Source organism: Doryrhamphus excisus, chromosome 8 (genome assembly GCF_030265055.1).
Source record: "Doryrhamphus excisus isolate RoL2022-K1 chromosome 8, RoL_Dexc_1.0, whole genome shotgun sequence".
NCBI lineage: Eukaryota > Metazoa > Chordata > Actinopteri > Syngnathiformes > Syngnathidae > Doryrhamphus > Doryrhamphus excisus.
This window is the reverse complement of record NC_080473.1, coordinates 8002801-8030126: the sequence shown is the minus strand read 5'-3', so window position 1 is coordinate 8030126 and position 27326 is coordinate 8002801. Positions and strand designations below refer to the sequence as shown.

At 40.1% G+C, this 27326-nt stretch overlaps 1 protein-coding gene across 4 annotated transcripts; it reads right to left on the bottom strand.

Annotated features, from left to right (window-relative positions):
- Positions 1–615: 615 nt before the first annotated feature.
- Positions 616–27326, bottom strand: LOC131134543 (large neutral amino acids transporter small subunit 4-like). 4 transcript variants are annotated; one of them, XM_058079944.1, is made up of 15 exons: positions 27135–27326; positions 25427–25641; positions 22789–23011; positions 22661–22716; positions 22507–22583; positions 12968–13060; positions 12503–12636; positions 12134–12345; positions 8315–8458; positions 8134–8151; positions 7843–7969; positions 7068–7200; positions 6128–6201; positions 4440–4563; positions 616–4356 (listed from the first exon to the last, which is right to left on the bottom strand). In XM_058079944.1, the coding sequence occupies exons 2-15, from the start codon at positions 25584–25586 to the stop codon at positions 4195–4197; spliced, it is 1737 nt and encodes a 578-aa protein (XP_057935927.1). In that variant the 5' UTR covers positions 25587–25641; positions 27135–27326; the 3' UTR covers positions 616–4194. The 4 variants fall into 4 exon arrangements, with proteins under 4 accessions (XP_057935927.1, XP_057935928.1, XP_057935929.1 ...); XM_058079945.1 differs by having other exon boundaries at positions 22789–23008; positions 27135–27324; XM_058079946.1 differs by lacking the exon at positions 8134–8151 and having other exon boundaries at positions 27135–27325.

Here is a 27326-nt window from a genome sequence, read left to right as displayed (position 1 = left end):
AACTGAAATGCTATTAACGATATTTCTTCGATATTTCTTAAACGAATTAATATAAAACAAGCTATAAAATAACCTGATGTGAAGTATTCGTCACAATATCAAAAACAGCACACACTATTGACATATTATATTATATTGACACATTTTATTTATTTTATCAAGAACGGCATGACTACCTGAAACAGTTAAAAAGTTTCAGGACACACAATGTCACCCAACTAGAAAATTAAAATCAGGTCCGACCTGTTCATGATACAAGCCAAGGGTGCCAAAGTGGGAATGTACCAGGGATCCAAAGGCGGGGGGGGTCGCTTTAATCAAATTGAGACACCAGAGAGTACCTTACAAAGCAAAAATGCCAAATGGTTCATTCCACCTTGTAAGGGCAAACAGTAATGGACGTTAAGGGCACTTAGGGAATTATTCTTTTTGGTTCGGCTCTGGATTTTTTGGTCGCATAAAATTATTTTTCCCGATCTCCTGACTGGGTGGCCAACATGCTAACCACTGGGACCTAGTGGTTAGCATGTTGCTAACATTAACTTAGTGACTAGTGACTTTTTACTGCAGAAGTGTCCTGATTGTTATTTTTTTAATAAATGATACACACAGAGATACAAATGATGTTTTATTGTTTTCCTATATTCATATTTTTTTTAAATCATTGTGAAACATGATTTTAAAATGACAATGTCCGAGACGTCGATACAAGAATAAACCAAAATAGACAACATAAGAACATCCAAATACATTTCCGTAAACAAAGTGAGGAGAAGTTCAAAAGAAACAGACGCAAATGTTTCCTGTCCGGGGATAAATTCATGTGTTGGCTAAAATCCATATTCCTGTCACAATAGGAAGCAGTGGAAAGATGGCACCTTGAGCAAAACATCAATCAATCAGTGGGACTATAAAGTCATTAGCTTAGTTAATGATATCAATGAATTGGGTGAGATTATTTTTACCTTTTCAGGAAAGGCAAATTAAATGTGGGAATAAAGTACTCACTTTGACATATACGCATGCCGGATGCTCAGAAAAGCAGAAGTCTACTAACGATGATAATCGATAAATGCTAATTCTGTGTAAACGTGTATATAACACCACACAATGTGCACAGTTTTGCCTGTACAAAACCACACAACAGCATAAAGCACAGAGTACACATTGGCTTCAAGTGTATGATTGTGTAAAATGACTTGTTTCTCTCTGCAGATTTAGATGTAACGCAAACAAATAACCACACGAAATGTGCGAGTCATGAAAGAGTCGTCGAACACTGAAATGAGGACTCACGGGTCTCTTGTTCACTTACTCAATCTGCAGCTCCATTCAAAACATGTCATTAAATGAGGGTGTTGCGGGTGGCTCAAGTGAGTCGGTACCCGATTTACACACGAATAAAGTGAGTACCCAATTGGGCGTAAGTATCTGCGCATACGCTGTGACTCAAGTCAATCGAGCAATTGAGGGACGCGATTCACACGAGTGTCAACGCATGCGCGCCATGACTCAAGTGACTCGAATACCCATTTCAAGCGCGTTTCAACGATTCACGGAAGTTTCTGTGCACGTGCTCCAGTGAATCATGTGACCAATATACTTTAATGACTCATGAGAACTGGAGTCAGTAAAAGGAATGGAGTTTCCCATCATTCATGTACTTTTCACTGTGATACTTGAACTGTTTTGTAAAGAAATAAACCCTTTGTCATATACCATATACCAGATACCTGCATCTGAGAGAACCTTGGAACCTCATCTTAGTTTCCATTCACTAAAAATAGATTTGTCTTAAGTGGACATTGTTGAGCTGAGAGACAAGACTCACATTGTGTCCTGCACATAAACATAATGTAATGAGACATGAACGGATATAAAAAAATACTTTTTTTGTTTCCATATTTTGATTTGAGCGGTGACCCTAGTGATAACAAGCGGCATATAGAAAATGGATTGATTTGACATTCTTGTGCAACATGCACCACAAACCAGCAGCAGCAGCAGCAGCATTGGTCTCACGAGTCAGAAATCCATGACTCGTCTCTAAAGTGCATCATGTGCCATTCGTTTCTCACTGAGTCATTCCACGGAGGTAGGGACTTGTCTCTCAGCTCAGTTTTGTTTGTTTTTAAGTAGATGCACTTGGGTGGATGGAAGAGGAAAATCCGCTGCTTTCCATCTTTTGTACACAAGAGGCACTCTCAGGATGGTGGCTGTCTTTGGAAGTGCCTGTGTGAGTTACATGAAATTTAACACTATTTTTTTACTTCTGGACAAGTCGGCCTTATGGGATTCTATAGTTCCTTGAGTCTCAGGAGCGGTACGCATGTATTCAAGTGAAATGGACTGACTGTATATAGAAATAGAGCAAGAATGCACTGTTCTCTGTTTTGTGTTCCTTTGTGACTGCGTCTCTATTTGTGCACTTTTGTAGAAATTTCGATTTATTGCTTAATTTTGTTGAAATATCATATGTATATTCTGTAGGGAATGTTTTCTTTTACTTTGTTACTAAAATAAAAGCAAAAGAAACAAAAAGCGCTCAATTGTTGCCATCTTGAGGGGTTGCAATTCACAATCAAGAAGGAGATCTGGTTTGTGTTCCTTTGTGACTGCGCCTCTATTTGTGCACTTTTGTAGAAATTTCGGTTTATTGCTTGATTTTGTTGAAATATCATATGTATATTCTGTAGGGAATGTTTTCTTTTAATTTGTTACTAAAATAAAAGCAAAAGAAAGAAAAAGCGCTCAACTGTTGCCATCTTGAGGGGTTGCAATTTGCAATTAAAAAGGAGAAAAGTACACAATTGTGTTGTGTACACTGCGTACTATAGTTCCTAAAGGCGCCAGTTTTCACCCAAGTCGTTGTATACTTTACCAGAAATTATTATTGCAATGTACCCACTTCTCTCCTTTTTACTTATAAATTGCAACCACTCGAGTTATTCACTCGTGATGGCATTACTAATCCTTTAGTTGTCATTACACAGCTGTTTCCCTTACTTTGAAATGTGTTGCAGTATTATGCACCGATCCGTCTGGATCCGTCGTCATTGTTTACTCCTTCCCACACAGGAGGCTAAGTAGCGAGTCTAAAGAAGACAGCACCTCCTGGTGTTTTGGTGGAGAACTGTAAGTACGAGCTCTGCCTCAGAAATCACTCACACAGCAAAACTAAATTACTGGTATGGAGGAGTAATTCTGTTCCGTTCAATTCAAGTACTTTTTTGAAAATAAAGTACTAATTACAACTATGTAGCTTTTTAAGTGCGCAAATTGAGACACAGTCACAGATCTGGTAGGGCCCTTAGATTCTCCACATTTAAACTAAGTACACAGTGTCCGCAGTATACTCATTGAAGCGTTTGAGCCACTTTCTTTGCCTGATTTTGCATCGTCTGGCATCTCACAGAGGCACTTGCGGCAACCACTGAGCCACACTTAATGTGTGACCTCCACCCTTTACACACGACACCTTCTTCGCCCTGCGCACTTCTCTCAAACGCACCGCATCGAAGCAACAATACAGCATATTACAGAATATGTAAAAGATACAGAGAGCATTTTTAAAAAAGCAGACAGGGCGGGGTGAGTGTGTACTCCAGCAGTGTCTCTCGGTGGCATGCAGTGAAACCGGTTTCGTACTCGCATACTGGACTTACATATCTGCTCATTTAAAACACCACTGAATTGCTACCAATACTGCTGGATGACTTGATGCCCTTCAGCACAAGCCACTAGATCATTGGAGAAGCTTTAAAGATTGGACTGTGTTGAAAGAAGGGCAACTCTTTTTGGAATGTGGCTTGAAAACACTCCTCAGTGTTTTTCGTCATACGACAGGCAGGACGATACGGATGCAGAGGCGAATATATATGATGATGCAAAGAGTAAAGGAAAAGGAAATCTTTGTTGGCACTGTTGCACGCTGTTGTTGTACTGCAGTGATGCACTCGTACCGCCAGGGGGCTCCAAATGCATTGTTGTGTGTCCTCAGCACAGTGGTGCAGGAAAGCTGGATGAAACACTGGCAGTAAAAAACAGTGTCGGTGATAAAAGTGTGTCCAGGATGGAATGGAGTTCCTGCGAGAGTCACATGACCCTTCCGCATCTCCTCAGTATCATATTTTTCATCGCTTTCGCTCATCCTGTCAAGTTTGTGTCACATCCTCCTCATTTTCATTGTTTCTTCTACACAAAGGCCTCAGGCTTAGTACCGTTGTCCATCTTGACGTAGATCTTTGGGTCTTCGTCCTGCTCATCCCTGAGGCGCTGGAGGTAGCGGCTGTGGCACAGCAAATAGAAGGGCAGGCAAAATCCCAGCATGCTCAGCGCCAAAAGGCCCACGTTCACCTGAAGACAGCAGCAAGGTCAGACGCTCTGAAACTCATTCAAATGAAACCCCTACCCTTAACCGGGTATCTGGACTTGCTTACCCATAAGGGGTCTCCCTCCAGGGGCCCCACCATGGCCATAAAGAGAGGCTGCTGGAGCAGCGCAAACAAAGCACTGATCAGAGACTGCATGCCAGTCAGGCTGCCAAACTGAGAGGACGGGTAACTGTAGGAAGAGAACAACATTTATTAGGAGGTAAAAACGACTGAAGGCTGTCTCAATTCCAGCACTTCAGACTGGGAAGTACGGAAAAAAGCAGTGCACTGTCATAATGAAAAAAAAAGAGTTGCTACATATTCCAATCATCATTTCCAGTAAGTGCACAACAAGTGCGTATAAGTAAGTTATAGCAAGTTTATAAGTTTATAAGTGCATACTCAAGAACCAAGTACCGTATTTTCCCGACTATAAGTCGCACTTTTTTTCATAGGTTGGCTGTTCCTGCGACTTATACTCCAGAGCGACTTATTAATAAAGAAACTGTTTATGTTACATAAACACTGGACACCTTTTGTGTTCATGTTTATTTTTTGTGTAGCTGAATAAGCATTGTGTTAGCATATCTTTCACCTATTCAGCCTGTTGTCTATTCTTTTATTAATTTTAGAACATGCCTTCCAAGAGGACGTAATGTCTGTTTTGGTCAAGTAGTTTGGAAAATAAATTACCCGCAAAAAATGCGACTTATACTCCAGTGCGACATTCATTCATTCATTCATTTTCTACCGCTTTTCCTCACGAGGGTCGCGGGGGTGCTGGAGCCTATCCCAGCTGTCTTCGGGCGAGAGGCGGGGTACACCCAGGACTGGTGGCCAGCCAATCACAGGGCACATATAGACAAACAACCATTCACACTCACATTCATACCTATGGACAATTTGGAGTTGCTAATTAACCTAGCATGTTTTTGGAATGTGGGAGGAAACCGGAGTACCCGGAGAAAACCCACACATGCACGGGGAGAACATGCAAACTCCACACAGAGATGGCCGAGGGTGGAATTGAATCCTGGGTTCCTAGCTGTGAGGTCTGCGCGCTAACCACTCGACCGCCGTGCCGCCCCCAGTGTGACATATGTATGTTTTTTTCTACATAATTATGCATTTTTGGCCTTGTGTGACTTATACTCCAGAGCGACTTATAGTCCAGAAAATTCGGTTATAAGTAGTCCTCATTTTTGTGGTTATGAACACACGCCCAAAATTAATGAAAAACGTAATTTTGCTCCGTGTCATGGGGAAAATGCTCTAGCGACTTCAAAACAGACAAGAGACAAGATCTAATAACACTGGCATGCAAGGAGGTCATCTAAAATGAGAGGCTACAGCTATCTTAAATTGTCCAGCTGCCCAAGGCTGTTGAGTCTGAGCATGTGAAGGACATGTTGTGGAGACGAGAGGCCTCAAGCAGATCATCAGAGCAAGTCTGTGACATTAACGTGTGTCATAGCAGCAATACTAAATGATTAGACCAACCTTGTTTCTTCATCTTAATGCCAAATATAATGAAACAAAAATAGCTGGTAGGAGTGTATATCTAGCCATTTTAATGTTTTTTGGAATAAATTTCACATCAATAGCTACGACATTGTACTGCAAAAACATAGCTTTTAGGCATTCCATGTTGTTGTGTTCACTGTATTCTACAGGTAACATACCTGTAGTGTAACCAAGTCCCAGCATGTGTTATTTTATATACAGTACAATGATGGAACATATGACACACTTACACTGCAGCATAGAGGCCTCCAACCGCAGAGTGGATGAAGCCTCTGACAATAGTATGCAGAATGAAGGACAAAATCTGAAAATAAAAAAAGAAAACATGATGTACTAATATTAATACTAATACTAACATATAAAGATAATATACTGTAGACTGGTTGAGAGCAAAACAGGTGATGAAATAGATTGAAGTAAACAAATGTGTTGCACACAAATGTCAATATGTATTTTGCCGCTAGATGTCACTAAAGTACTATGAAACAGCATATTCTCCCACGCATGCTCCGAATGAGGCTCTTTGTCTCAGAACAGTGAATGCAGGGGAGTACACTGTGTGGACAAAACTATTGGGACACCAGGAAGGAGGGGGGGGGGGGGGGGGGGGGGGACTTAGAGGTCACTGATGTTGTTGCACCCAAGAGAGGGCTGGCTGGTTCGACACCATCTTGGTTGTACTTAATCACAAAGGATGGGCTTGAGGTCAGGATTAGGTAAACCTAAGCTTGTGACTTTCAAGTCAAGTCAAGTTTATTTTGACTAATTAATTTGCAATAAAAATATGAAATATATATTGAGTTAAAAAAAACTTGAGTTTATTTTGACAAGTCAAGTTTATTTTGACTTGACGTGAAAGTAACAAGTTTAGGTTAATTTGGGAATTCTGATCTCAATATATATTTCATACCTTTACTGCAAATGTTGAGCTGAAATTGGAGCGGAAAATCAACAATGGCGCTTTTACGCAGCAAAATAACACAGGCTTTAAATGCAAGTTCTCGCATTTTGGCGCGATTTATTGGTGAAAGGTAACCCTCATGAATAGCAGGGATCTACTGTCATTGGATAGCCAATTCACTATTGAAATGAGATTTCTCATAAACAACAAATCCATTATCAAAGGTCTCTAAAAGTTGATATTTAGCTCAAAAAAATGTGTCTGTGTACCTGAAGAGGAAGGTTGGGGATGATGCAAGTGACTCCAAAGCCAACCAGGAGTAAGTTGGTGAAGATAAAAGCTCGGGTGGAGTTGACAATTTTCTGAATCTTCTTGTCTGGGCGGCGAGGCTGACCAGGCTCCCTGATGGAAAAGACTCAAGTTGAATATATTTTCTGGACATAACATTGATGCACACCCCTCATATTTCAGCAAATGATACATTTTCAGTAGATGGTGAACATATGACTGAAGATTTGTGCAAATGCTTTCTGAAATATCACTTTGTAGTGACACTGTGGGCTAAAGTAAATTATTATTAGGCCTGTAAAATTAATTTAATGACTTATGTATACATTTTTAGCGTCATCACTCCTTCAAAAAACAACTAAAAACCCACCTCTTTAAATCTGTTTTTAATGTCTAACTTTTTATACCTGACTGCTGCGCCCCGCCCCGCTTTTTGTTTGTTTTAACTGTGTATTAACGAATGAATGTTGTATTTTAATGTATCTTTGACTCTGTTTACTTGCTTTTATTCAACTCCATTCTTCTGTAAAGTGTCTTTGAGTATTTTGAAAAGCGCTATACAAATAAAATGTATTATTATTATTGTTATTATAATGTGGGGGAACGCATGTCAAGCCATAACTCAATGTCCCCACACCGTCACACAGACGCTGACGCTCTATTAGAATTTCATTCTTACCTGAACACATCACCAGCAATGCAATTTGAGCCAAATTTGAAATCATTTGGTAGTTATCATATCATATTATATCTCACCTCGCAGTACTCTTGTCTTTTTCATCCTCGCAGTCTTTGAGTCTCCAGTCCATGACGTAGCCAATGACAGGGGAGGTGGCCAGACACAGGAGCTGCAGCACGCCAAAGATGGACGTGTATGTGCTGACTGGGACACAAAGTGACAACAAGGTATGATCATTGTGGCGTCCATTTTGATACGAAAAGGACTTTTTTTTAGTCTATGAGTGGACCAAATGTGTTGTTTTGTTTTTTAGTAAGCTGGAAAGGAGACTGAAAAGCAGTTAAATGTTAGGAATGACTGTCCCTTACCCACTTGCATCCTTTCCACTGCAACATGACAGCACAAAGTGGAAAGAGTCAGAGAGGCAAGAGAAAAGGAAACATGAAAAGGTGTTAACAAGAAGCAGTAGGAGCTGAGCGAGAAGAAGATATTGCAAACAAAGTGGTTAGAAGCTAAAGGAGGACAGGGTGAAAGCACCAGTGCACACACCAGTGCTGAGATCTCCTTCCGTCAGGGACTCCAGGATGGTGTTCATGGCACCCATGTAGAAGATGAGGCGCAGCTGCGTCACGCACATGGTGATCAGGCTCAGGAGGAAAATGGGGCTCAGCACGCTCCTCATGAAGGACTGAGCTGTAGAAGAAACAGCAGTTTTACATCAGGGCTATGCATTAGAACCAAGGAACCAGACTTTATTCTTGTCTAACAAGAAGAACCATAACAATAAAAGCAGTTACAAGTCAATATCTGCCTTGCAACACACAAAACTGTAAAATTGACATAAATCTTACACTGTGGCCACTGTAGTCGGCAAATAGATTGTTGTGGAAATACTCCTAATCTTCTCTAACATGCCTCAAACTGCATGTTAAAGCAATTGTGAGAGGTTTTCTTCGAGGGTCCAAGGGGAAAGTTGATCATTAATCTAACTTGTGAATATACAGATGGGAAAGTGGACTACATTTGCACCACAGCCCATATGGTGAAGCGCTAGACAAACCAATTAAAGGTTCGTGCACAGATGGAGTTGGATTTATTGCCCACAAGGATCCATTTGAAGCTTAGTTACAGCATTTGTTTGGAAGGTGCTCATGCTTGCAAGGAAATTCACATACATTGCTTGGTTACTGAAAGCAACACGTACGTGTGCTATTTCAGAGCACAGGGGTATAGTCATCTCTCACTAATAAAAATCATAATAATAATACATTTTAGAACTCAAAGACGCTTTACAGTGAAGAAAAATAAAGTTCAGTAAAAAAAAAAAGAGTAAAAGATGCATTACAATACAACATCCATACATTCATTCAGAGCTAAAAACAAGGCACAGTCGTGTATAAAAAGTTAGTTAAAACTACATCAGTTTTTTCAAACCTTAACAGCTATAAGTAATAGCTGTTTCGTGGTTGACTACGGCCCCATATGAGTCAGAAAATATGCATATTAAAGCTAATTGCGAATGAAGGCTGTAGTCTACATTCTACGTTGACCACTAGGTGTCAGACATCATTCGTTAAAACTATTTCACAACAGACACTGCAAAAATAACATTATTATGTTATTAATCGACAAATTAATCATTCATTCATCTTCTATACCGCTTTTCCTCACGAGGGTCGCGGCCCATATTAATCACAACACACCATAAGATCACTTCCTGTCTTCTACACATCTGTCCGTCCGCCATTAAGTTCCCCTAGGGAACACATTTACTGTTCACACATGATTTATTTACGTCTTATTTACTCGTATTATTTCTATTATGTTGGGTAATACAAGTGTAAAGCTATTTAAAACCGACATTACAATACATTTATGAGACAATAACCACTGTAAGGAGTATATTCCCTCCCTAAAAAACACGAGTTATTAATATAACGATCGGGTCTGGAAGCAATTAACTGTGATAAACAAGGAATGATTGTTCCTGGCTTTTTGTACGCCCCAGCTTTCGTACGATTCGACACCGGACCTCCGTATTTAGCAGCGTATCATCCCCAAACAAAGAACTAAATATCTTTCTTGTCACGTTATTGCGTTTATCCAACTGTGTTCATAACGCGGGAAAACTGAATAGTTTCTCAGGGCTCTACATATTTTTAACAATACCATTTTTGTTAAAAAAAAAAATCCTTAAAAAAACGGCAAGTATGAAAAATGTACCACTATGTCCAACTGCGTTCATAAAGTGTCTTTATTACAAAATGTGGCTGCTCTCACATCATCTCCCTGCATTTTCTGTTTTTTTTTTAAATTTAATATGGCTGCCAAAAAATTTTGCACGTACCAAAACTTTGATAAGGAAGGTAACGTTGCAGCAAAGTAGTCTTCGATTCCTTATTTATATATATTTAGAATTGTTTTCCGCATGTAAAACTATAATTAATGGCTCATAGGATTTACATTAATTCTTAAGGGAAAAATTGACCCTTTTTCCGGGTTTTCAAGGGATCATTTACTGTTACTGTTTACTGTTGCTGTAGTATGAAATGAAGTAGAACTGCACAATAATTTGACTACTTTTTTGACATAGGGAGGCTCTACGCTACTGCAATCTACAACCACATAAACTGCAAATGGGCGGTGCTAGACGACCATAATGTATCTTCGATAAGGCATATTTACATGTACTTTACATTAAACTGTGAACTCATTCATTCATTTTCTTTGCTGTTTGTACTCACTATCACAATGGGGTATGCTGGAGCCTATCCCAGCTGACATGCACAGGAAGAATATGCAAACTCCACACACAGATACAACATGCTAACCACTAGTCCACCGTGCGGCCTAAACTATGAACTCACTTTTCAAAAATAAAAATGTCATCAACATTTTTGATCCGGTACTACGTCTTGAGGTCACAATGACCGCGACAAGAGTGCAAGTATTTATCCAAAAACATACCTCACCATCTCGATAAACCGGTGAATGTTTGCACAGCGCTACAATGACTGTATGCGTGTTTACGTTCATGTTGCTCAACCTTTTACCCACAATGCTGCTACTTCACAATTCCAGCCAGCTTACCTTCCACCCGCTGAGTGCCCAAAGTGACTTCTAAACCAATTCCACGGTCCACTTGGTACCAAAGGAACCAAGTAGAAAAAGAACGCATCTAACCAGACTAGGTGTGCACCCCCACTGGAAGCCCCTCACACTCATAAAAGTGGGAAGGCCAGAGGTAAAAGGACCATTTTCAGGATGTCTAATTATTGTGTACAGATCTAGGTCAGGACTCAGATGCTGTCTATTCCAGACACTCAAACATGTTAAGAAAAACTATATTTAATATAGGATAATTATAGTTTTATTATTATTATTATTATTATTATTATTATTATTATTATTATTATTATTATTATTATTATGAGGATAAGCGGTTGAAAATGAATGAATGAATTATTATTATTATTGTGAGAATAAGTGCTTGAAAATGAATGAATTATTATTATGATTATTATCATTATCATTATTATTATTATTATTATTATTGTGAGGATAAGCAGTTGAAAATGAATGTATGAATTATTATTATTATTATTATTATTATATTATTGTTATTATTATTATTGTGAGGATAAGTGGTTGAAAATGAATTAATGAATAATAATAATAATAATAATAATAATAATAATAATAATAATAATAATAATAATAATAATAATAATAATAATTATTATTATTATTATTATTATTATTATTATTATTATTATTATTATTATTATTATTATTATTATTAACAGAAAGGGTATGCCATCTTCGTGCTGTGCGATTATTTTTTTTCTTGTGTTTCTCACCTCTATCAAAGTGCTAGCATTCACAGCTTTCTTTGGCCCCATGGTGTGTTATTTAGAAGTCACACTCAATAGAAAAATGCATGGACAGTGAGTCACCAATGCACAGGGTCCTTTGTTTGGGCATTCAATTTTTCAGACTCGTTTGTCACGTGCTAATAACCAAGACAGTGTATGAAAACCGAGTTTCGGCTGTAAGAAAAATGGTCATAAGAGTAATAATCTCAAATAAATTTCTCAAATTTAATAAATTTGTTGGGTATTAAATGTCTGTAACAGACCTGTCAACCTTGGAACAAAATTGATGAGTTATTTTTATTGCAAAGGTTTATCCCAAATTGGAGACGGCAATAACATCATGTGATGCAGGAGGGTTTGGTGTCGCGTACACTGGTGCCGTGACTCCTAACTGAAACAGGCGAAGCGTAGAATCCAAATGTGTGCAAATGAGCACCAAGGTCTTCTCTAAGCTTCTAGCGTTTGTGAATGGATCCATCATTTCTCAACTTACTTTCCTGTGGAGGCTTGCACGTCACCTCCAGGTCGACGGTGGACAGGCACATCTTGCTGGCATCTTGAGAGGCCAGGTCTTTGCGGGGCTGGTGTTGCTGCTTGACCGAGTTGCCCACACTTAGACGGCGCCCCACTGTCGTCACCTGCCGGTAAAACTGCTTCCCTGTGATCTTGTGGTCGAATCCCAGCCAGCTGAACTTGATCTTCACTCTGAGGGGACAAATTGCAGATGGTGAAAAAAATTGGATTTCAGGGACTTAAAGGTGAATTAAAGCAAAGCCAAGCAGCTTTTCTGGTTTTAAAAATTTCCTGTCTCGAAGCTGTGGCAAAGTTACACTGATATTTAGTGTGTGGGGGATGTTCTTACGTGAAGTCCATGTCCTCTGGGCCGGGGAAGGGCTCCAGAGGCCAGTTGACGAAGCAGTTGAAGAACACCAGACAGGCACAACCGGCCCAAACCAGTAAGATGGAGATGAAGGTGGCACCAAGGTCATAGATCACCTAAAAAGCAAATCAGTGATGACATCCATGGACTTGACCAAAAAGGGGGGTCTCGTACAGAACCAAGAACCACCACTTAAAGGACTTTAGAATCTGTGGTGGTCAGAACAGTTCTTCTGTGACTCAACGGATAACATTTGTCTCTCAAAAGTGACTAAGTTGCTTGCTGAAAAATCACACAGCAAGCTTCTGACTCATAGAATGGTTAACACATCAGTAGAGAACCCCCCCCCACAAAGACTCATGGACGTTGGTTGTGTAGTGTTTGCACAATTATGACGACCATCAAGACAATAGAAAAAAGCGTACAGGTGTACTATGTGATGGTTACCTTGATACCGGGGAACGTGACTGCAGAGGAGGCATACGATCCGATCATCAGGGCGATGAAGGTCGACCTCAGGTCGCCAAACATGTTGGGAAGCTGACAGGAAAGAAGATGACTCTCTTAACCAACATCAGAACAAATAAATTAATTATGAACAACGGTAATATAATGTTGGATTATTAAATTCGCCCCCGTCTCCGCCTCATAGCCGTCACTAATTCAGTTCACAAAAAGGTCGACCCACAAGAACATTTAAACAAAATGAATAAAAAAACTTTTGTCTCTCATTCAAATTCTTTGGCTTTTTTCCCCCAAAAGCCCGTCTGTGTCCAATAACAGTATCAATTCAACAAGTCAAACCTTGGTTTTCCCGCACCACCGTTTTCGTTTAGATTTCGATTTGCAGTACTACTCCAAACAAAGCCCTTGCGTTGGTAATGCACTGTCTCTGCATTTATTTTATTTTGAGTGTGACTGCTGAATAACCCACCATGGGGACAAATAAAGTTGCAAGTGCCAGCAATTTGATAAAGATGGTGAGGAAAAACTCATATGAAGAGGGCGTGTCCTCCCCTTAAAGGTCTTCAATAAAGGTAGAAGTCAGGTTAAACATTCTTTTATCCATTTCATTCCTCATTTATCTGGATTTCATTTTTTCAGTCATTCATTCATTCAAACCTATGCCTAAAATTAATTAAAGTTGCAATGTTAAAACAAAAGACATTATTGTTGTCATACAAAAAACAAAAGGATGAAGTTGCAAAAAAACATATAATGTTACGATAATAAAGTCAAAATAATATGACCAATAAATAACATTATGAAAAAAAGCTTATGGAGAAAAGGCTGTATCACAAAGCTGAGATACAGTTTCTTTTTCTTGAAATATCAAAGTAGCCATTGCATCCTTTCATTTTCACTATGTAACCCTCTGTGGAAAAAGTTTGGACACCCCCGCAATAGACAATGGGATTTATTTACATTGATTGATTAGGACCCACTGCTTGGATCAAAGTAAAAACTGCCATTCAAGCATCCTTTGACTGCTTCAGTTGCAGGATGAAGGGAATATTTGTTCTAGGCGTAGAGACTGACCTGGTGTCACCTGTGTATCATTTCCTCTACTATCTAAAAACACACAAATACGTATTTCCTGCAGCTGTTGGATTGTAATACTTGCCGCCTTATTAAAGCGTTCTACTGGTTAAATGGGTTTAAAATGACCTTTAAATGAGAAAGCTGCCATTTGTTTTGGGGAACCATACCCAACCAGTCTGAATTGTTTCCTTTATATTGACTTCCCTCGTTTATTGCAGTTAATTGGTGAATTTACATGGAATATTTTCATTGCTATAGCATGGACAACCTGTTTACAATTTTTTTAAAGTTTTTTTTTTAATCTAGGTATGAAATGACCCCCTTATAGTTATACTTTACATCCGCATTACCAAACATAGGAGATATAATTAGACAATGCAAAACAATTTACCTTGCAGGTGGGGCAGAATTGATGGCGGACAGGAAGTGAGATCTGAGACGTTGACATTATTGAGTTGAGTTTTAGCTTTTGTGGGCTATGACTGCAACGGTAACACATGTTATTATTATTATGATGATGGTGGGAGACAATTTCAACCTGCAATAAAAGCCGTTTGTTCAATTCTGCTGCTTTAGTTGTCAATTACTGACACCTAGTGACCAATGTAGGATACTACATTCACAAGTTGTGGTCTTACAGGCTTATATAATATGATATGAAATAAAATAAAATAAAATAAAATAAAATAAAATAAAATAAAATAAAATAAAATAAAATAAAATAAAATAAAATAAAATAAAATAAAATAAAATAAAATAAAATAAAATAAAATAAAATAAAATAAAATAAAATAAAATAAAATTGTGCATTTAGACATTTTAATGCCAAAAATCTTTAATTTAGGGTGAAAATGTGTAAAATTTGCTTAAATATGCTTTTTTTTCTCTTTACTAATAAAATAGCGATCATTCGCAGTATTAACGTGAGAGTGAGACAGTGATGTTTGACCAGTGATGTAGCGAGGTACGAGCACTACAGTGCTTCATGAGTTAAAGTTCAACACAAAGCTGTATGAGACACACTTAAGCATATTTCAACTGTCGCTGATACACTTGAAGGGGTCTTTGGCCTAGTAGTCTATGAAGTAGTTATGAAGTACTGTTTTGTGTTCCAGCATTTTGAAGCACAACAGAGAAAGAATCTGGAGAGTCTTGCGTAATAACCCTAAGCAGTGCACACAGCGTTCTTATCCAAAACACTCACAACTGTAAACAGCCGTCTTCACAAAAACAGAAAACTCAAATGAGTCAGAAGGTGCCGACAAATTCCAGCATGCATAAGGAAGGTCCGAGTACTACAGCACGTTCTTAAGTAAAGGAGCAATAAGTACTAAATTGAAGGGGTGGACGGATCAAGGGTAGTATCGCTATTGGATCATGTATGTAATATGTAATAATTGTATCATTTTGTTGACATTGCCAATATCTGCAGTATTGCCCACCCCTACTAATCACATACATGACCTCCGAATGTAGAATCCAGTCATGGCTGTTTGCTCACGCTGGGCTAAGATACACAACCTTCGACCCAGTCGATGGAGAGGAAACACAAAGGATGTGCCCAGCATGTCGTCACCATGATTCATCATGAGGAGTCAACAAGTTCACGTTTCTCCACTGAAGCTCTCTCGCTTCCTCATTTTCATCCAGTCTGCTGATCTGGACACAAACTGGTCCGCTGGTGTAAGACTGGACGTTTGTGTTGCTAGGGTAGCTGCTTGTATCCATATACACGTTATACATTCATGTGACTGGAAGAACGTCAGCAAAAGGCGCAACAGGGAGAAGACAATTCAAACCACAAGTACTCAAAAACAAGCAGTATGAGACCAAAACATACTGCTATGTATACTGTGTTGCTACTGCAAACATCACCTCGTACTTTGGTACGTGACAAAAATAAAATAAATAAAAATTTAAAATTAAAAATACTTAAACTATGTTAGGGCGGCACGACGGTCGAGTGGTTAGCGCACAGACCTCACAGCTAGGAGACCAGGGTTCAATTCCACCCTCGGCCATCTCTGTGTGGAGTTTGCATGTTCTCCCCGTGCATGCGTGGGTTTTCTCCGGGTACTCCGGTTTCCTCCCACATTCCAAAAACATGCTAGGTATGAATGTGAGTGTGAATGGTTGTTTGTCTATATGTGCCCTGTGATTGGCTGGCCACCAGTCCAGGGTGTACCCCGCCTCTCGCCCGAAGACTGCTGGGATAGGCTCCAGCACCCCCGCGACCCTCGTGAGGAAAAAGCGGTAGAAAATGAATGAATGAATGAATAAACTATGTTAGGAAAGCAGGAAGTGAACAAATGTAACAGTCACTTATTGTAAAAGTACCAGATGGAGGGGTAGGATTTAATAAGCTTTGCTTCTTCCTACTCCTTTTAGACATGTGGAACTGTGAACTGATTATGTGATGCATTCAATTGTAATCTGATGCATGTCCAAATGAAATTAAACCATTACCATTACCAAAACACGTCATGGCATAATTTCATAAAACAAAACATTAATGTGAACAATTGAAAGGTAATACATACAGTATCATTCTTCTAGCAAAGCAAAAACATCATATTTCCCAACTACAAGTCACTCCAGAGTATAAGTCCCTTCAGTCAGAATATGTCTCCCATAAGGAAATATATACGTATATATATATCAGTCATATTTACCTGTATACTGTACTTATCATAGTTTTAGGGGTTTCATGGGACCGCTTCTACAACATTACATTTAAAAAATATTATTTGAAATTCAAATAAATCAGAGTTCAACCATCAATATATTCATTATAAATCAACATCATAATAACAATACGTTCCTCTAGTGCTTTTTTTATGTCTGATGGTGGTTTTCCTCTCATATGTTGCCACAGGCAGTACTTTCTTAGAATGCGAGAGTCAGTGGGCAAAAACAACAACAAAATCACATGAGCGGTGCCACGAAAAAAAAAAAATGTGTTGCAGCATGTCCAGACCAGATTCCTTGTGATGTGACGGCACAAAAAGAAGGGAAGAGCTAATGTCTCCAAGTTAGTGGGTCTGAGTCACAGCTAGGGGCTGATGTAGACCAGAACAGGTTGAGACTGTGCAGCGCGAGGATAGCGTGTGTCATGATAATATGTGATACAAACAAGTGAGCTGTCGAGCTGCACTGTGGGGGGGTTTATGCAACTTTTGGACCGGCATCAGACCAGCATACGGAGGTGTGCACGGCAGATATGTTAAGCAATAAACACAATGTCAACATGGATCTCTTCTACATATGAAAATATATATAACCGGGTGCAGACACGATCTGACAAATCTTAAGTAACTTTGATCAAAATTTCTTTTCCTCAGTGTGAAACCCGCTGCCTACCCCTCCCTTGTCTGACGTCAATATTCCATATATATGTATGAAAAATAACCCCCAAAGACGGATGACAGCAAAGACAATCAGCCCAGCCAGCCCACATACAACTGCTGTTACATCTCCCCTCAATAGCGCCTTTGTTAGCGCTGTGTGTATCCAAGCGCGGAGTGTAAGTGTACACACTGATGGACTCTGTGTTTGGACAGCCATGTCAGGTCTATTTTACCTCCCCAAAAAGTCACGTAGATAAGAGCTCATGGTTGCACGGCTGGGTTGTGTTGCTAACAAGTGCAGATGGACACCGGATGTCATAAAGAGCTTACCTGGTGTCCTTGTATACGTGGGTATTTAAAAGGATACTTTTTAGAAAATGTCAAGAAATCAATATCAAAATTATTTTTTCAGGCTGAACGCATGCCGACTGAACTGAAAAGTGTCCTCCTCAATCGATCCAATACGCATACGGTTGCTGTTAGGTCCGACCCCTTTATTCCCTCATTATATATACCATAGATCCCCACTTTTATGGGAGTTACGTCCCAAGTGTTCATTCCACCACATACTGGTATTGGAAATTGAGAGTTGTACAATATCGGCATATCGGTTTTCAAACATCCCTAATTTTGACGTATCTACAAATAATTGCTAACTTTGGCGGAATTAGATGTTTTCTGTTGAAAAAAAACCCACTTATTTTCAAGAGAAAAGCCCAATATTGTTTTGACGCCGGGGTCAGATGGTGTATGTCGTACTGGTCTAATATTGGGATCTGGTTAAGAGATTCCGTTCAGTCTGCAGACAACTGGACATGTTTTGCTACTCTGGCTAAGAGAGTGTGCTGAGTTAAATGAAAAAAAAATGCAGAGTATGCTACAAAGGCGACTACGGAATGACCAAACGCCGGTCATGGCAGCGGGGTGAAAGAGGAAATTGGAGAGGGAGCTTTTTGAGAGGAAACGAAAGAAGGAAGAGGGTCTGCTTGGGCCAATGGAAATTGTGCTGCCTGCCAATGCAGCACGGAGAACCAGCTCGGACTGGTCCTGTCCACTCCATCTATCATAAAGTGCAGCCGACTGAACTGGAAGATTAGCAAACAGCAGCTGACAAACTCCAGAGCGCCGTCATGTTTGGCGTGGATTGACTTTTTCCATTGTCTAAGAAGGGCGGGGATGTCCCCGAGTGGGACCGAAGGCCTCTGCGGGCCTTTGCACAAATCCAGCAATAATATAGATGTATGTCAAAATAACACTCCTCCACCATGTAACAACCACACGATATCAGTGACGGCTGCTCCCGTCTCAAATGACCACGCCTTTTTTCTGCATATTTCCTTTCATCTGAGGTGGTGAGGAAACAAAGCACAAAGTGTTCTCTCTGGGCACCCCCAGCCAGTCACACGAGCATGCATGAAAGGGAATGATTTCTATCATTAGATACAGGCAGAGAAATGCCTCAGTGTGGGGATAGCACAGTTGGGAAGCACGAAGCCTTGCAGCACGTGCCGAGAGAACGGGAGGAGTTTCATACGCCACATGCACGGGATACTGTTTATGCTGTACATACAGTATGTGTGTGTGTGTATTTGGGGTGCCTTAAACACATGTAACATGATTCTTTCAAGTGTACTTACAGGCAGACAAGAAAAGAAGCAAAAGGAGGCAACTTTACTCCTTGTTTTCCCCAGCCAGGACTCGGGAATGTCCTGCTAAATGTGTATCCCACAGGAAATGACGGAGAAGAAACAGCAAAAAAACATGACATCAATCATAAAAAGTGACATAATAACAATATAGAACAGGGATTTTGAGTTTATACCTTTTTTTTGAGGTAACAAAATGGTTCGGGGGGGCAGAACATATATTTAACACACACACACTATTTTATCCTTATAATTTTCCTTTAATTATTTGTCTAATTTTATCTGTAAAAGTGTTTTACTATCAGCTATATATATATATGACATCAAACTATGTAATTTAATTTTACAGTTTTTTTTTTTTTTTTTACTAAATAAGACATCCGACTTGCAAGTCATGTTGCCATGATGTGTTAAAAATCAAAATACTTAGAAAGCAACTGGCGGGCCGGATTCAAACGCTTGGTGGGCCGAATGTGGCCCCTGGGCCATAGTTTGCCCACCCCTGATATCGAAGAAGTACTTGGACCCGATAACATTGACATACATATAAGTGTATAAACACACACAACCAGGGTATATAAGTGTATAAACACACACTTCCAGGGTATATAAGTGTATAGACACACACATCCAGGGTATATAGTAATTGTATAGACACACACATCCAGGGTATATAAGTGTATAGACACACATATCCAGGGTATATAAGTGTATAGACACACATATCCAGGGTATATAAGTGTATAGACACACACATCCAGGGTATATAAGTGTATAGACACACACATCCAGGGTATATAAGTGTATAGACACACACATCCAGGGTATATAAGTGTATCGACACACACATCCAGGGTATATAAGTGTATAAACACACACATCCAGGGTATATAAGTGTATAAACACACACATCCGGGGTATATAAGTGTATAAACACACACAAGCTGTGGCAGTTCCAGCCTTGCCACAGAAAGCAGCATAAACTGAAGAACAAAAACAACATCGGACTGTATGTCCCAGTGGATAACATGAACAGGAAGTGGGTGGGGCGATGCATATAAGCACACGCGGCACGTGTGGGCGGCTTCCTCTCTGACAAAGTGCCTGCAAGTCGCACTGCTGCAAAGATCCCGTCATGTTGATACCTTTCTGTTAGTCTGATTTATCGCTACCACAGCACCACGTGTTACATTTGCACCGTCACCGCTACCAACCACGGTGACGCGTGCACTCCTGCAGAGATGAAATAGTCATGAGGCGAGGCCTTTTTTTGGCCACCAGACAGCAGCCGTGAATAATAGATGTTAGTTGCTTCTTTCTACTCTCCCGCTCTCACGCGGACCCTCTCCTCTGATGCAGCACTTTCATCTCACTGCACCCTGACCACTCCAGCTTCTCTTCATCACTCCGTCTTTGTTTGCAGACACTGCTCTTATATCTACTCAAAGTTTGGACTGGGAGCCAATTTGGATTTTGTTTTCATATTTTAAATACAAAAAAATGACTTTTCACTATATGGTCCAGTATACTGAATAAAAACTTTATTTAAACATGAGGCACGCTCGAGAACTACTTGCAGAAGACTACACACGGCACAAGAATGTATTTTTCACATTTCATCATGTCTTCCATGCCGAGGTGCGCCAAAGAAAAGGAAAGTCATTAGAAAAGGAAAGTCATTAGCATAGAAGTGAGAATTCATTCATTCATTTTCTACCGCTTATCCTCACGAGGGTCGCGGGCGGTGCTGGAGCCTATCCCAGCTGTCTTCAAGCAAGAGGCTGGGTAAACCCTGGACTGGTGGCCAGCCAATCACAGGGCACATACAGACAAACAACCATTCACACTCATATTCATACCTATGGACAACATGGAGTCGCTAATTAACCTAGCATGTTTTTGGAATGTGGGAGGAAACCGGAGTACCCGGAGAAAACCCACGCATGCACAGGGAGAACATGCAAACTCCACACAGAGATGGCCGAGGGTGGAATTGAACTCGGGTCTCCTAGCTGTGAGGCGTGCGTGCTAACCACTCGAACTGAAAATGAGCATTGTAAAAAAGCTCAGCTCAGAGAGAGAAGACACGCCCACAACATTGGCCGCTCTTTTGGTACCAACCTCTGGACTGTCATGACCATGATGAAGTATAAAGATTATCGAATATATATCATATATCATCTGAAAGCAACATTAGCAATGAGTGTAGCGGTCTTAATATTGACACTGATCTAACTTAGGTGTAAAATCCCAACTTACAGTCTAAAAACAGAACTCCTATGGAACCCGAGGACCACATAGAATCATTCCACTTTGTCACCCCAACAATGGCGGCACACTGCTTTCCTCTTATCTGCTCGTGTTTGTCTGTTTACATATTTCACTGAGAAGGCCAAGTGTTGCCCTTGGCACCGTCGCTCGTCGCTAGATGTAACACCCTTCTTGTTTGGTACCGAAAAATCCAACACAAGTACTGAGACACCCCTAAATATCACAGACAGACAGTGTTCTATCTGAATACCATTGTTCTCTCTTATCACCATTTTTTGTCTGACGTCGTCATCCTGTGAGTTGGTCAAACAGGAACTATGCCCCCTCCCAACCCAAAGGACACTAGCCACATTATATGAGTTTTTCTCTTTCCAAATTGAATTTTTCCGAATGACCTTTCCGAAAACAATGGTATACATTGAAAGGAATATTCCAATCGCGTGTCTACATGCGCTGCTATAATCAACCAGAATAGTCAATGGGGCATGTGCAGTAAAACGTAAACACCAACATCACGTGATACCTCCGAGTTTTTTTTTCACTTGTTGGAATAACTCCGTATTGTCAGTTTTTCGTTTGTCCAGTCTTGAAATTAGTCTGGATCAAAAGCAAACTTTCTGCAGCAGTCCAGTGCCGATTGCTGGCCTCCATTTTTAAAACTAAAGAACGTCTGGAGCTGCATGTTACGTCATATCTGAGCATGCGCTGAAAGAACTTAAACAGGAAAAGATCAAATTCAATCTTGCCAATATTTTATAATTAAACTCGGGATATGTTTTATATAGATATATATTTTCTATATATAAGTATAGAAGGGTTTAGATTCTGTTCCACAGATGGCGGTAATGCACACCAAAAGATGCTTGCCAACCGCCAATAAACAACAGAAGAAGAAAAACACCACAAAGAAGAACACACCCTGACAACTTTCCGTGTGAGCGGGTACAAGATACCTCAATCGGATTGGGGAAAGGAATATTCCACCCCCGTGAATCCGATTATATATTCATTCGGATTGGAACTTTTCTTTCGGAATGAGGTGTATACAAAGGTTACATTCTTTCCGTTTGAGTAAATAAACCTAATGCAATTGGAATATTTGGGTCCATGTATACGTGGCTACTTTCATGCATCCGACCCCATAAACAGTTTGCCAGTCAAGTAGAAATCCGAGTCTTACTGTCAGGGAGGTGAACGTCATGCACATGCCTCCAAATCCATTCATGGCCAGGGCGAAAAAGATCAGGATGGACAAACCTAAGCGACATACAAAGGTAGTAAGCACAGGGAAGTACAGCCAATGCATACATGACGGTATAAGGAGAACCACGTACTATTGGGGTCACTTGCTCCGTAGGCGATGAGGAGGCAAGAGAAAGCAAAGCAGGCACTGGAAAAAATACACGTATTTAGGTGTCAGCATATAAAATACACTCAGTGTCCCGTTCACTGTTCGGCTCACCTGCCAAGGAGTCGCAGCTTCCGCGGGCCGTATTTGTCCATGACAATACCCATGGGCAGAGTGATGGCGGAGAGCAGGAAGGAGCCCACGGTGAAGGCCAGGTTCAGCATCTCATCCTGGTCTTTGCAGATTTGCCAGCCGTTCATCTCCAGGTACTCCTCGGTGTCAGATGTCTCAGCGGTGGACATGTTGGACAGGCTGACGTTGGAGCTGTTGCTGTCTGCTTGGTGAGAACACATGAGAACTATATGAGATCATATGAGACAAAAGATTTTTGGTCCCTAACATCAAGACTGGAAGAAAACACGCCACTCTTTTGGTCCCAACCGCTCATGACCATCAGGATTGAACGCTAGGAAATGATGATTGCATTATTTGTATTGCGCTTGTTGTTTATCACGTGTGGTGTCCATCACTGCATAGTCACTATCGGTCCTATTGAGTGCAACATTTACCTTCCATGGTCGCTCGTGAAGAACACGAGTAAACAAGCTCCTGAAAAAGTGAACCCTTGCACCGTGCAAGGACCTCTCCCTTTCTGCTTGCCCCCCCCCTGCTAAATACACACGTGCACTCTATTTCTGTACATCTGCCCTACTGACTGCATCAACAGACTGATGCGACAACACAGGAAGGCTGACACACCGACCACAACTTCTTGGCGTCAATCTGTTTTGGCTCAGACTGTCAGGAAAAATAAAAGAGAAGGACGGAAGAAAAACTACCGAGTCATCAGATTGTAGTCTGCATCTCGGTGCTGAAGGCGTTTCTCCAGGATATACAGTACATATAGAATATACGTAGATAAACATAGAGACAAACACTATGCTTTATTTTGACATACAATTGAAAACTGCTTAAATTTATGAGATAATCTGTTATACATACGCAGCAACATGTGACATCGCCGCCCGTGTTGTAGTCTTAAATCAGCACTTTTCCAGCTGAGTTTACAAAACATTCAGATCAGGGGAAAAAAAAGCACAGATATGTCAGGATCGTCACATACTGCGTGTCCTTTCGGAGAACTTGCACTTCATTGTCCTCCCTTTAGAAGGGTTGAAAAGTTGGAGACAAAGGGAAGTAAGAGTGACTTGTGTATCGTGTTGCCTGGTATACAGTAGCAGTAGGCGGGGGGGGGGGGGGGGGGGGTAACTAGGAGTATTCATTGCTGACCATCATTTGATCCAGTTTGCACAATAATGTCTGTATACTCACATGGTGAGGTACTAATCAGACGCTCTACTGCAACAAAGGGGGTGGGGGGTGGGGGGCATTTCAGGTTTTTACCTCAAAACCATTTGGTACGACCTGTTTGAATTACAGCCTGACTGTACTGGGACAGTTACTGAAGATAATTAGTGTAACGTACAGGGTCAGGCAAAATGATCTGACACATTTGTAGGTTAAATAAAAGAATAAAAGGCAAATAAAGTAAAGAAACAAAAAAGTGTTTTAATTTTAATATTTATTTATTATTTTTTATTATTTTATTTTTACTGTACTGGGACAGTTACTAAAGATAATTAGTGTAAAATACAGGGTCAGGCAAAAGAATTTGACACATTTGTAGGTTAAATAAAAGGCAACTAAAGTAAAGAAACAAAAAAGGTTTTAATTTTTATTTTTAAAATTTTTATATTTATTTATTATTTTTATTATTTTTATTTTTACTGTACTGGGACAGTTACTAAAGATAATTAGTGTAACAAACAGGGTCAGGTAAAATGATCTGACACATTTGTAGGTTAAATAAAAGGCAAATAAAGTAAAGAAACAAAAAAGGGTTTTAATTTTTTTTATTTTTATATTTATTTATTATTTTTATTATTATTTATTATTTTTACTGTACTGGGACAGTTACTAAAGATAATTAGTGTAACATACAGGGTCAGGCAAAATTATGTGACACATTTGTAGGTTAAATAAAAGGCAAATAAAGTAAAGAAACAAAAAATTTTTTTTATTTTTTTTATTTTTTTTTAAGTACATATAATGCAATTTTCTTCATATAATGCCATTGTTTTTGGTTTCTTTCGTAGATGTGATACCGTAGCAGCTCCAAACACCATCTTGTTATGGGTTACCAACTTCAGAGCTACTGTATCTGCATTGAAATGAAAATCAACCGACCAACCTCGCATGAAACTGAATGACATTATATGTACTTTTCAAAAATAAAAACACTGTTTCTTTACTTTATTTGCCTTTTATTTAACCTACAAATGTGTCACATAATTTTGCCTGACCCTGTATAATAATATAGTTCAGATTTATATTTCACCAGTGTAATCCCTGAAAAAGAGTGTGGTCGACAACACACCCATAACAAACACCGCAGAGTCTCAAAGTACTCAAGGGGGTTAGATTCTGGGCTTTTAAAGACACTCAAGGTGAGGTCATGCATCCAGCATCCATCCCAAGCGGATAACTTGTGTGAAAAGGCTTTTCAGCACTTCAACACCAACCTTTGTGTCGCTCCTTTGCATGACAAGTCAGCTCAGGTTAGCAGTAGTCACACATTCAAGGCAGGAAGTGAAAGCTTCATGACACAGTGTCAATATTCCCACTGCATATTTGTGCTTGAAAGCATCGAAATGACTTTGCGAACTCCTCCTGAAATGCAACATAAGCTTACCGGGTGCTTTGCACAGGTAGGAATAGAAGCCCTCAGACTTGAGCATGATGAGCAGAGATCCCCAGCCCAGCAGCACGGCGGAGAAAAGCAGGTTCTCAATGACTGCCGTCACCGCCATCCACCAACGGCGGGCAAAAGCTGTAGCTAAGGTGGGCGCCATCTCAGCTGAGTGTGTTTCACCTGTCCGACTGGGAAGGACGAAGACTCGGTGTCACCTGGATGTTTAAAGGGAACATGAAAGGGATATGATGGAGAATGATACGCTTGTAAAAAACTTTTCTCAAACAATTTAATAGTGTAGTGTTTTTTTTTATATAGTGTAAAAAGTATCGGTATCGCCAATACTACCCCTGTACAGTATTCACTTGCTCAATACCAAAGTGAGCAGTATCGCCCACCCCCACTGCAGGCTGATGGCAGTGACGAACAGAGAATACAAACACAAAACAGCTGAGCGATGACTACACCACGCCCAGCTCATAAAAAGCCCCGCCCTTAAGAAATCTGATTGGTGCGTGACGAAAGGCAGCCTTCTCCACTTGCATGTTGTCAACATCGGATATGTAGCACCGAGCAGTTTGTTGTCATACAAAACAATTTCACTAAAAAGCGACTACAGATACCACGACAGGATAAATATTTACTATTTAAATACAATTAAAAATATAACGTGGATGTTTTATCGTTATGCAAAAACGTAGGTGGATTACGTCTAATGTAGAGAAACACAATTGTTGATATTGTAAAATTCGATGGCACCTGAACGTAACGCCAGCTTCATCCGGTTCGAACCAGCACGGCGCGAGACCGTTGTCAAGGTTTTAAGTGATGATACAGCATCATTTCTTTGTCATATTTACAACACAAAAGAGATTAGGTACGTCTGAAAAAATATATAAAACGGGAAAACACCGCAAAAATACATTTCGTTTGTCTTAATGTGTTGCACTACAAAACTAGAACTATTTGCCAATCGACAACAAATTGTTTAGAATACTGACTTCTGGGAAACTGCCTCCCAGTCGAGCCATACTGTATAATAGCGTCGACATGTCTACATTTGGCTTGTGTCTATGTGTGTTTTTCATCACCCACGTCGACAAAAACAAAGTACTGATTGCGCTAAATGAAGCACAATGCTCAAACTGGTCTGCGCTGGACTGCATACACCCTCCTCCGTCCACGGTTTAAATGTATACGGTGATAGAACTTAACCCACTTCCGATAAACCTTCAAATTAAACTACGAAGGACGTCATTTTCATGAAATCTAAAATAAAATACATACGTGTACTTTTATGTCGAAGGTAGGCTGCGGCAATTACTAGGAAGTACGCGGTGTGATCAACAGTAACTTGACTTAAAGCACCAAGGAGCGCTCATCTGTTCCGTATAAACAACTGTAACAAGTACAAGAAACTGCAGCCATTGTTCCGTCTAACAACAAAAATAAATTACATTTCCGTTCCACGCCATTGAACCATGCAGGTGATTGTTGTATTTTAGAAAATAAAATATCGTTGTGATGCTATGCGGGAAAGAGCAAATATTTAACATCATTTTCCCCTCTTCCTCGCTTCAAGACTAAATAATATGAGAATAGAATTCAAATGCGTTCAGTCTCATTTTAGGTCAGTGTCTTTGAGCCTGTTCTCCAGTAAGATGCAGACTGCGAGTGAGTCAGAGCATCCTTGTTGTGGACGGCCCACCTGGGTCTGCAGCTTCGGCGACAATGGAGTCCGTCCGTCTTCAGTCTAGTCCTCTTCTTCTGGTCCAGAAAACCGTCGACGCGCAGCAGACGTCAAAGTTCTCATGCAGGACGTCTGCGGACTTTGTTTGACTTTCTCCATCCCCTTGGTCATTGCTGACATTATATAGCGACGGAGAAACGATGAATAAAC

Excerpts from the sequence above, each read along its gene's own strand:
- LOC131134543 (XM_058079944.1), bottom strand. The coding sequence starts at position 25,586 with ATGGCGCCCACCTTAGCTACAGCTTTTGCCCGCCGTTGGTGGATGGCG. Across the intron at positions 23,012-25,426 it reads CTACCTGTGCAAAGCACCCG|CAGACAGCAACAGCTCCAAC; the intron begins GTAAGCTTATGT and ends GTTCTCACCAAG. Across the intron at positions 6,202-7,067 it reads TCCCCAACCTTCCTCTTCAG|ATTTTGTCCTTCATTCTGCA; the intron begins GTACACAGACAC and ends TTTTATTTTCAG.